Source organism: Camelus dromedarius, chromosome 17, assembly GCF_036321535.1.
Source record: "Camelus dromedarius isolate mCamDro1 chromosome 17, mCamDro1.pat, whole genome shotgun sequence".
In the NCBI taxonomy this organism is placed as follows: domain Eukaryota; kingdom Metazoa; phylum Chordata; class Mammalia; order Artiodactyla; family Camelidae; genus Camelus; species Camelus dromedarius.
This window is the reverse complement of record NC_087452.1, coordinates 23,746,863-23,758,943: the sequence shown is the minus strand read 5'-3', so window position 1 is coordinate 23,758,943 and position 12,081 is coordinate 23,746,863. Positions and strand designations below refer to the sequence as shown.

Here is a 12,081-nt window from a genome sequence, read left to right as displayed (position 1 = left end):
GATTGTGATTAAACTATTATCATAGTAATGAGGGCACTAATACCTTCTCCAGCCCATCCCACCACTCGACTCGAAGTCCCCACCTTTCATTAAACACAGAGCGGCTGGCACTGCTGGGGCGCTGGGCAAGAGGCAGGGAGATGATCTCTATTAAGCAAAAGCATTCCGTTCCATGCGCTGCTTAGGCGCTGCTGCCTCATTAACGAGGAGAATTGTTCACGTCTCCTGTTGCTCAGGGTACTGTGCTCTGAGACTGGGTCCAGGAAGTGTATGTTCTCAGCTCTCTTCCCCCCCGGGGCTTCTGAGCAGATGCCCGATTGAAAGTAGACCTGTTTTTCCTTCCACTCTCCCTCACTTCTCATTTCCCAGCCCTTCATTCCCACAGAGCATTTCTGCAAGGCTCAAGGGCTCCTCCAAACCCACCCTTTTAATGCTGCTGAGATTGAATGATGGGTGTGTGCTTATTACGTGCCTGGCACGAGGCTAAGCACCTTATTAGTAATTCACGCCCACAACAGTGGGCGTGATGATTATCATCATTTACAGATGAGGAAACTGAGGCTCAGAGAGGTTTAGTGACTTCCTAAAAGACCCACAGCTGGCAGCAGCATGGAGCTGGAATGTGACTGTGGGTCCACGGGACTGCAGGGTTTACCCTCTGAGCCGCTCTTCCATGCGTCTCTATATGTGCCATCCTCTCATTCTAGGAGAAACTCAAAAGTGCTGATTAGAAAGTTTTAATTTTATAAAAATCTCCAAGCAGGGAGGAAGGCTTATTTTGACTGATTATAAGTGGGGGTCTCTGCCCACCTCTGACATTTTTGGGTTTTTCCTTTGCCTTAGAAACATCTCTCAATTCTAAGAAGCCAAATCGAAAGCAAGCTGGAAGAGGGCAAGGGCCATGTCTCACTCGTGTCCCTGCTTCCACATGGCCGGGGTGCTGAGTCAATGAGGCTGCTACTGTCATTACTCAGTTAGTCATGCATCTGCACGAAGGGGCCACCTGTCACCCCACTGACCTCCCCTTCTCCCTGCAGCTGCCTTAGCCTGAACTCAAGGGTGTAGACTGCTTACATCACTGCTGCCAGCGACAACTGGCCTCTCATAGCCAGCCTAGGTCTGCTACACAGTGGGGAGGGCTTTTCTTTCCCCCACCTTTCCCCCCTGCTCATCTTAGGTAAAGAGGAGGGAAAACAAACACATGGATAAGACAGGACGTCTAGTTCTGGGACTGCAGGAGCTGTTCAAGTCATTTTCTTTCTCTGGTCTCAGTTCACCCAACCGCAAAATGGGGCGGCTACAGTGTATCACAACTTCCCAAAGTTCTGGCATCAATATCACCTTCCCGATTTGGCTATTGCCCATCTGCCATCTGTACTATAGTTCCTTATTGACCTAATATTCTCCTTTAAATTGGCTTGCTTTTTCAATACTTGATTATCAAAAGAAATGTTGTATCACTACCATAAATGAAAATTCACTATCATTCTCCATAAGAGGAGCATAAAAATAAACACAATGTAAATAAAAGTAAGTTATTACACTCTAGGTGGAGTGGTTGCCTGCTGAGGGTGCTGAACAGGAGGACTGCTCTCTCTGTCTCTGTGTCTCTGTTCATTACATATGAAGACCTGAAATTCTCAAGAAGTGTGAGAGGCAGATGAGCACTCAGTGGACGCTTTCTCCCTGATAGAAAGACAAGGATGAAAATAAAATTTAAAAAGAAGTAACACCCGCAGAATTTGATTGGTGTTATTTAATACTGAGTTTCTGTAGCATCAAACATCATCTCAGGTACCATTTGGTACATATCCTACGCTTGGAAAACACTCAGGCAAGTAAAAAGGCTCTTGAAAAGAAGAAAAAGGAGGATGAGGAGAAAGAGGAGGAGAGGGAGGGGAGAGGCGAGGAGAGGGAGGGGAGAGGTGAGGAGGGGGAAAAGGAGAGGAGCAGCCCTGGTTGGTGGTTTGCCAATTTCCGTGGTGCAAATACTTCAACTCTGGTCAGTTTCAGGCTGCCAATGTGCCGTCACTCAATGCTGACATGAAAACAGCTACAACGAATTGGCTCTCAACAGCAGGTAGGAACTGAGCCCATCACTGGAAACACTGGAACCAGAACATCTCAAAAGTTCCTTCTGTTGTATACACCCTAGACAGCAACTTTCCAATGACAGAGGTAAGAATTGTTTTTTTAAAAAAGTCTTTCCCAATCTACAACTCTAGCTCACTAATTTACATAGAGCAGTCATTTAAAACATGGTGGCGGAATGAGTAACTGATTCTAACACTCAGTATTTGGTGCCATAACTACAGTAACAACCACAGTCATAACAATACTCAGAAAAAAACTATTGAAGGCTTATCTCATTCCAGGTATATAAATTTTTTCTCATCTATGTCTAACAATACCACATAATACAGGCCTTATTATTATTCCCATTTTATAGGTCGGTAAACTAAGGTCAGAGATTAATTAACCTGTCCAAGATTACACTCTGGTAAGGGACAGAACCAGACAGAACTAGACAACCTTGGTATATGTTGAAATAAATTTAACATATGCTTAAATAGAATGGGATATTCAATTCCAGTTAAGCAGCTATTTTGATTAACAGAGATGAATTCTAGAGACCATGGATGAATGAAAAGTCCTTGAAGAATTAAAATAAAGCACGAAATGCTAAAACGTACATTAAACTTAATGGAAAATAGATGAATCAAATTTTTAAATATAAGAGTGTGCTGAAATAGAAGTTATAAGAGAGTTCTGGTTGACCTTGCTATGGCTATTAATTTGGGTTGCTTAGGAGAAATGATTGCTATACTAAGGACAGAATCAGTGAGAAAAATTGTTGCTCAAAAGCCCTAGGGTCGGTCACTTAAACCTTCCTACAGGTTTAAGTTGAAGATAAGGCGCAGAATGGCTATTTATGGGGCCCCCACAACATGCCAGGTATCATGCAAGGCCGACGCTCACTTTCTAATTATCCCATGGACTCCCTGACGTGGGCATTAGCACCCCCATTCTACAGATGAAGAAACTGAGACTCACAAATGCTCAATCATGTGTTCATGTTTCTGTGGTCTGGGCTCCACAGTCACATCCCTCCCTCTTACTTTCTGGTGATGAGCTGCCACACGCAGCTGGAGGTCAGGTCAGAATCTCTAACTTCTCATTTCAGAACAATTATTTCCCCTTTGAAGCCATGGACATCTTTATTAGGTATTTCTTGCATAACTGATCTTTCTGTGACCCTGTAGTTCAGCGCCTCAGAGTATGAAGAAGATACTGTGTCTGCCTTATGCTCACTTTGAATGACACTCATCTGTTTACTAAAGAGTATTAAGGGACATGGGCAACTCTGGGTGCTGATTTTCCTTCTTCTGAAAGCTTCTGAAGGGTTGCCTTGGATGGCAGGTACGCTAATTGTCGGCTGAGTTTTCGGGGCATGAACTGGAAATGAGGGTGATGCCCTAGATGGTGGTAAAATTATCCATCTTAGACCCGCAAATGGATGTCAAGTTCTGAAACACTGGGGGGAGGCTGATGAATGAAGTCCATAGACGGTGTGGCAGATCAGTGCTTTACAGTTCCTGAGGATTTCGGGGCACGGTGTTTTTGTTCGGTCCACGTGAACAAAATACATTAGACAAAGTAAGCCTGGCCTTTCACTGGTGGCTCAGAGCCTCAGAATTAGAAGATCACAAACGCAACACCAGCTTATTACAGGTAGCTGGTCTCTCTAGGACCTCTCTTAAGTTCTCCAACCAAATCCATTTTCACAGTGTCCTCAGGTAGACCCTTCAGTCCCATCACTGTGGGCAAGGTCCTTCACGACCAGGCTCCTGATCAGCTCCTTAACTCCATCCCTGTCATTTCCTTCCTTCTGCTCTGGCCTTTCCCTGAGTCGCGATGAATTTACAGTTTCCAGGATTTACCAGACCTCCCCTTTCTTCTCCAAGTCTTTGTACATTGGAACACCCTTTGTTTTCTTTTTTTGCCAGGTGAAATTTCACTTATCTGTTAGATTTCAGCCCAAATGCCATTTCCTCCCTGGCCTCCCAGGCGAGGCTGGGTCACTTTGGGCCGCGGTCCCACCGCAGCAACTTCTCTTTCTCTCGATAAGTAAGTGCTTGTAAGTTGCTTGTTGAGAATATGCCTCCCTCATGGGGATATATGACACACTCACTGCTAAGGTCCCAGTGCCCAGCACATAGTAGGTCCTCCATAAACATGTGTTGAATGAAGGAGTAGCAGGAAGCTAAAGATTGTCTGGACAGCATAAAGGAAGTGGGGAAATTCTGAATGTCTGTTCCTTTGGTTTTACTGCAAAGCTGATGGGCTGGCGGGGTAAATTATAAAATATTTTTGCTGGTAGGATGTGAAAAACAGGTGCCTCCCTCGGTAATGATAACAGTTAGTGGATGGCTCTTGGAAAAGTCACTCATTGACTTTGTCTGTGGGTTTCTGTGCTTCTGTGGTGAATCACATTCTGGCGATAATAAAGGAATAAATCTAAGGCGGTATATTAGTTGCTGTGTGACTTTGGACACATTGCTCAACTTCCCTCATCTGTAAAATGGGGATGATAATCATCATATCTGTTACACAGGGTGATTGGGAGGGTCAGATGAGAAAATGCACACAGATCACTCAGCACAGCGCTTGGCACATAGTATGTTCAATAATTTAAGCCTCTACCACCATGGCTGGGGCTCCTGTCCAAGGCAGGCATCTCCACTCTGAAGTGTAGAAGCCAACAGACTTGAATCTCATGAAGTCAGTGTCTGATAATTTGACGAGGTCACCCTCTGAGGGTGGAACAAGACTTCTCTGTCTGCAAGGCCATCACCAACCCACACTATCAAAAGCCGTCTCTCCCATGCCGGGCACTCCCTAAAGCCAAAGCGAAAATGGAACACCATCTGAGACAACGCTAACAGATCACCATCAACATTCACCCCACTGTACCGTTTGAACTGCTTCCCCACCACAATGCTCTGCGGACAGCAGTGAATTAATTCCCTGGATCCAGTTCTGGCTTTTGACCGAGGTGGCAGTCTCGTTCTCTGGCCTGACGTCATGATCTCTGCCCAAAACCAGTTCGTGCTGCTGGTTAATCCACACTAACATCCGCCCTGGTCGTGGATTCTACTTTGTTTCATTTCTAAGTGGCAGACTAATTAAAATGCTGGCAAAAGGAAAAAAGGGTGAATGAGGGTAGTTTGAGACCTAGGAGATTGGATATACCGTAGGGCTGGGTCCCGGGCAGCCCTAATGTACACTTTATCCTTCCTGACCTGAGTGGCTTCCATGTTATACTGTGACCATGGGTGTGGTTGACTGGTGGGGGGAACCCGGAGTGAATTCTAGGGGGCATCAGGGGAATTGATGCGCCTGTTCTGTCTGCCGGGGCTGGCACTCGGCTCCTTCTACACCGTTACTTTCCCTCGGAGGCCCCAGAGATTGCAGGGGGGGAGTATGCTGGTCCCGCTGGAGGGCTTAACCTCTCGGAGCCTCAGTTTCATCTCTGCAGAAGAGCCTTGTTGGAGTGGGATTGTTGAAAGGATTCAAGGAGAAAAAAATACATTTAAAGCACTTAGCCCTGTGCCAGGCACTCAGCAAGCACTTAGAGAACAGGATTTGAAGCTATTTTGGACTTCTCAGTTCATCTAATACAGCCATCGCCATATTACACTGAAGCGAATGAAAAGCCAAGGGGTGGTCCCGTGCTCCAGGTCACACTGGTCGGGGGAAGAGCCGGGGTCCCATCCCAGGTCCCCTCGTCCACAATGTCTTTTTTCACTGGACTCCACTGAATCTCGGGACTAGTAGGGCTCAGCTGAGCTCTTCAATACATCACATTTCTCGGACCTTGCACCTTTGCCCCCTCCAACTGAGTCTTCACGCTCAACATCCGCTCAGTCCCTAAATCCCATTCATGCTCCTTCCAAAATATCCTGCAAAAATGCCTCCTGTTTTCCTGCCACATGGCCATAGTGGCTGCTGCTCGGTCTGGAAGGTTCTCCCCTCCTCCTCACTCATGGCCGGCCCTTTTAAGTTTCAGTTTCATGTCTCCTCCTTGAGGAGATGGGCCAGAGCCATCCCAGATGAAGGAACACTGCTCCTGCCTTCTCTCTGTCTCCCTCCCTCTCTCCAGTTCGTGGCCTGTACAGCAATGCCCTCACTCTATAGTTTCCTTTTCTTTTAAATTCAGTCTCCTCTTCTAAACGTGAGCTCCCAAAGGACAGGGAACATGTCCTCCTCGCTCACTGCTGTGTCTCTAGCACCTGGCACAATCCATGACACACAAGTGCTCGGTAAATATATCCTGGGTGAAGGAATGAATGAAAGAATGAACAGATTCCAGAAACAGCCTAATCGGTAACCCCTGGATAGGACCAAGGAAAGGATTTTTAACTTGCTGGGAGAGGGACCTGGACACCTGCTTGTCCCCCTTCTTGGCCTCCTAAAAGAACAGCGCAAGGCTACCCACCAGACAGGGACTCTTCCAAGCAGGCAACCCACACAAAAGCACATCTTGCAGTCGGGGGAAATGGGCGGATAGTTGCTAATTGCGACTTCCAACTGGGCTGATCTTTCAAAAGTTCGAAAGGCACCTGCCTCCAGAAATCCCAGGCTGCTACTGCTGCTGGGGCTGGAGAGGGAGGAGAGGAGGGGTGCGCCTGGGCGCCTCTTGGGCTGGCACGCAGAAGCCACATCTCCTCCCCCTCCCCCCCCCCCAGCTCCTCTCCAAGAGAGGAAGCAATGCAGATGGAGACGAGAAATAAATATTCCTGCCTGCTCTGTGCCACTGCAGACGTCTTCCAAAATGTCTGGCTTGGACCATGAAATCAAGCCCACCCAGGAAAGGAGGCGCTCAGCGGGAGAAAGAGGGGGAAAAGGGTGGCATATTTGTCGGTACTTGTCAGCTTTCTGGAGGACAGAGCACATGGCTCAGACTTGGCAGCCCTGCTGAGGTGGGGACGTGGTAAGTGCACAGTAATACTTGAAGAACTGAATCCGAAATGGGAGCGGAGTTAAGGAAATCCTGCCAGGGCGTCGGCACCATCTCTAGGCCTTTGTCCAGGGTCCCTGGACCCACAGCTGGTTCTCTTATCCTTGATTTCAAGCCTCTTTCCACAATACCGGCTGCCTGTGCTCAGCCCTCACACCCCGACTCCACTCGGGGGTAATTAACACAAATGGGCTGCAGGGAAGTCTTCAGAGGCCCCTGGAAATTTGGGCAGGAGCTCAAATGCACGCGTGGAGAGATTCCTGCCACCTCGAAGTGCAGCCTGCGTTCTCCAACGCTGGAACACCAGCGGGGATGGGAACACAGGCTGCAAATGATAAGTGGGTGCTTTTGGCCTTGGGGGAGCCAAGTGTGTGGGAGAAGTGTCACTAAGGAAGGGAAGTTACAGGCCCAGCAACAGCCCCTGTTCTGAGGTTCTGGGGACTTCAGGAGGCCTGCTGTGCGGCTGCAAAATGTCTCCGAGAAGGGAGAAGAGAGGATGAGAAATTCAGCTGGAAAGCTCCTTCCTGCAGGAAGGTGCTAGGTCTTCTTTGTTTCCAGCCTCCCGTGAGCATCTCCCTGGTCCCTGGTCCTTGATATGGCTGCCGCCGGACCACCTTTCACTAGTTCCCCTGGTAAGTCAGTCATTGGTGGGGGTTTGTGGCGGGTGGGGGGGGAGCGGCTTGGTGGATTGAATTCTGCTAGATAAAGAGCAGAGGGGCTTTTCTGGTTTGCACTGGTTCAAATCCAGGACCATAAAAACAGTTGCCCAAAGTGAAGACTCAAAGAAAGTGGTATCTTTTGTGGGTGTCAGGGGAACATTTTCCAGAGATGCTGCGTCTAATTCTGCCTCATTTCACCATTGCCATGACTTCACTGAGGAATGAAAGATTATCTAATATTTCCCACTCATGTGCCCTGAATCCTTCTTTATAACTCTTCCCCACTCATTTGCCCATCTGCCTCCTAGTGCCAGGCAATTGCCAGCTGAATCCCACTCTCTCCAGGAAGCTGTTCGTTCAGTGGTGGGGAGAAGCTGGCAGAAGACCTGGGTTCCTGTCCCCAGTCTTCTCATGGCTGTGTGACCTTAGACAGCTTACTCCCCCTCTCTGGGCCTTGTTTTTTTTTGTTTATCAAAGGAGTGGGTTGGACAGGTTTCCTTTCCACTGTGACACATTATGGGTGGTTCTACTGAGTGACTCAATAGAATTCCTACTGTCATCATCCTCTTCCTACCCCACCTTCACCAATTAATTCTAGGGACCAAAGTCATTACATTTTCAGGATTGAGTTCAGTCCTTATATTTGGGAAGATCAGAGCTACATATCAGAATTACATAACAGAACAAGCTGGATATATACAATCCAAAAATTGCTTTAAATGTTTGCTGGCTACATTTTCCTTAATTCCTAGGAAATCTAACATATGGGTTAGGGAAAGACCAAAGTCAGGTATGTTTGGAAAGAACTATGTGCATTTATGTCTGCACTGTACGATAATCATATTAGTTATCTTTTATTAATAAGAGCTGCCATTTAGTGAAGCCTCTTAGTGTGTTAGGACGATGCTAAGCTCTATCTACACTTACATCATTATCCTCACAACAGCTCGTTACGGATGACATGACCCACTCCCTACTCGCATACAACATTGCTAGGTGACCACCATGAACACATAACCCAGAAACAAAGCGACACAATGGCACACCTCCCCCAAACCAAAACCAAACCAAAACTGAGTCTCAGAGACGGTGAGACACCTACTCTAGATCACACAGCTGCTCAATATTGGTAACAGGGTTTGGACCTGGTTCTGTTGGATTCCGAAGATGAGGATGTGCTGCTCACTCCCCGGGCCTCGTCTTGGCACTGAGAGCCTCTCTAGGGGATTCTCCACACCATAAGGCTGTTTTAAAGACCAGAGACGGTGAGTCCTAAACTGACTGCCTTTCCTCTGGTGCTGTCACAGGAAAGCAGCTGGCCTCAGAGCCAGCAAGAACCCTGCCATCAGAAATGGCAGGACAGCAGGCAGCTGCAGCCTACCTGGCACAGGAGCGATGGGAGAACTGGGCCCCCACGAAGCAGCCGATGGACAGCGACCACCTCTGGTGATCACTCACCTACACAGAATTCGGCGGGCTTCTGCCCAACACCTAACTCACTTCCAGCCCCACGCCCAGTTCTGCACAGAATCAGAAGTTCTCAGCACGCGTACAGATTGGATCATCTGCTCGAGAGGTTGTAAACTCCGGCACCCCCAAACCCAGGCAGGTACGTGAACGAGCGAAACAGCCAGGAAGGGGCTGCCGGAAACTGACAAGCACGCATCTGGTCTGTGGGGATGACCCGACTCAGCCGCAGCGGACTGGTGCGCTGCGCACATGCAGACCCAGCGCTGCCGACTGCCCACCCCATGGAGACACCCTGGAATACGAACATCTCTGTGAGTTCTCTTGATTCTTAAATGTGGGCCACTAATTCAGGAAAGAAACACATACCCGATGCAGTGAGGACCAAATCAAACCTATTTACAAGCTCTGTCTGACTTGTAGGTCTCCATTTGTAGCCTCTAACATTAATTCTCCTCATTTGCAGATAACAAAGCTGTACCCCGGAAACATGAAGTGATCTCCCCGAGACAGCTGAGGTGGGTGCAGGCCGGCAACCCTCTCTTTGGATACATACGTACATACATATAGAGACATACGTGCATCTGTGCACATACCTATACATATATACATGTTATATAGCCACGAATGAAAAAGAAAGGATTTGGGATTACCCATTGTATGAAATGTTCTGCTCATTCTACTGGTGTCACTATTACACATCGGTAGTTAATGTCGAAACTGCAATTAACACACATACACAAACCAAAACCAAAATGATGCAACACAACAGCCCCCCTCCCCAAAACCCAAACCCAAACTAGAACAAAAACCAGAAAAGAAAGAAGCTCTTTACTTACGGTAAACGATAAAAAAGATGAAAACAAAGTTCCCTCGTCATATCTGGATAATTTTGCCAGCACTCCTTCCAAGATTGTCACGAACTAGTAAAACAGCAAAAAAAAAAAAAAAAAAAAAAAAAAAAAGGAAAAAGAATGATTATTTCAAACTGTGACTGTTCACAATAAAGAGCAGCATTTCCCAACCGCCCGGAGACCAGCAATGAGCCCTCGCTCATGTTCAAGTTCTATTATTCGGTTCCCGTCTTTGGGGAAAGGAATAGACTCCCTTCACATAGAAATATTTGACTTATTCGGCTTTCTCTTCATTATTATGTGATTGCAAATATAGAGTGTTACAGAAGTGCAAAGTGACAAAATATTATTGAGTTGCATCTAGCACGCGATAATATTAAATGCACTTTTCAAAATCCAAAACTGCGCAAAGCAGTTTTTACGTTACATATTAGCACTACATTTAATCCAATCTATTTTTATTTGTATTTTATCAGTAATTTGGGGGAAACAGAAGTTTAGCACTGGCAAATATAAATGTCTTCCCATTCAGCATTACTTAGTTAAAATTCTATAATTCATGAGGGTGACTGAAATAGCTTTATCTGACTTTTCTGTTTTATTATGACTCTCACTGCATGTGAAACTAGGGGAAAGGGGGTTTTCAGGATGGCAGAATTCCTTATTACCGTTTAACTTTCTGTTTTGAAAAAAAAAAAATCTAACTTTGTCAATGCTGAAAAACAAAACAAATTTCTTGCGCATAACCGAGTGCAATGTTTGGGGCCAAGTTCTTATTAAGGTAACCTATGCCACTTCATCAATTTATCTTCACACGGCTTGCAATCATCAGAAAAAATCATTCGGCGCTGAGGCTGGGTGACGTACAGTCTTGTTTCCTGAGAAATACAAGTCCCCAGCACAACTTTTTAACGTGTTACATTTTAATGGAAATGCAGACATAACAAAGCGATGTTCACAATGAAACATTTCACCTGAAGCTGAAGGTTACCTTTGCAACCAAGAGTGTTATCATTTCTTTAACAGTTTCTTCAATTAGTTCGTCTATTTTTGAATGGTACTGATGCTAAAGAACACAGAAAGACAAATATTAGCATGTTTGAGAGGTGATGGCATTGCATCCACTGGTAATTTTTAGACAACACAATTTATAAATAAAGCCTGGCCTGCAGACCCAGTTTATTTCTATAGTCACAGAAGCAGCTGTAAGATTCTGACTCCAGGTCTTTGATGAAGGGAGATCTGAAGCTCTTAAAAAAATTACCAGGCGCATTCTTCCTCACCCAAAGCTTTTGCTGGCTTTGACATGTGTAGACACACACACATTTACAAACAGCAAGCATAGATGGCTTACTGGCCTGGCTGTTTGCTGATCTAGGTCTGATAAAACAAGATACCACGATGATTTAATAGAGGGGATAAAAATTATCTTTGGGAAACTGCTGGGGGATGTGACTTACGGAGACACAAATTCCAAAGGGAATTTGACCAAGATACTGATTGATTTTGCAAAACGTGTTCTCAAATCATCAAATCTTTCTGGTTAATGCCTGAGAGCTCCCCGGTTCTGTCTCCAGGTGTTGACTCAGTATGGTAGCAAAGTGTCTCTTTCTGAACCGTGTCAGCCACACATTTCCTTCATTCGTGGAGAAGCAGACCCAGGCTTAGAGCCTCTCCTGAGACGGCTGCTAAGTTTTTCAATTTCTCTAACTGCTGCTGTCAATTAAACTTAAACACTAATGCAAAAACAAACCCCCACACAAACAAAAATCTGCTGTAGTTGCCAGGAAAAAAGAAAAAGCGATTTCAACAGAAGATACCGTATGCCAGCTCCTTGACATTTATTAGATCACTTTAGTATCCATTTGAATTATTCCATATTTCCTTAATAAAAAATAACAATGCAAAACATTGCTATTTGGAAGGGAAAAATACACTTACCCACTCTTTAGCAAACTTTCAGAAGGATGATTAATGAGGAATGGAGAAGAAAAAGGAACAGTGCAAATAAAAATTAGGACAAAAGGACACGTGAGACAACCAAAATTAAACAAACCATCCAAAAAGCTATGAACACAGA

General features: G+C 45.9%; 1 protein-coding gene across 8 annotated transcripts in view; it reads right to left on the bottom strand.

Moving 5' to 3' along the window:
- CADPS (calcium dependent secretion activator) overlaps positions 1-12,081 on the bottom strand; it is a 418,935-nt gene that overhangs the window by 57,937 nt on the left and 348,917 nt on the right. For all 8 annotated transcript variants that reach the window (XM_064496352.1, XM_064496353.1, XM_064496354.1 and 5 more), the window contains 2 exons: positions 10,993-11,067; positions 9,987-10,070 (listed from right to left, as the gene is read on the bottom strand). In XM_064496352.1, the coding sequence (XP_064352422.1) occupies positions 9,987-10,070; positions 10,993-11,067 (159 nt within the window). The remainder of the gene's footprint in view (positions 1-9,986; positions 10,071-10,992; positions 11,068-12,081) is intronic.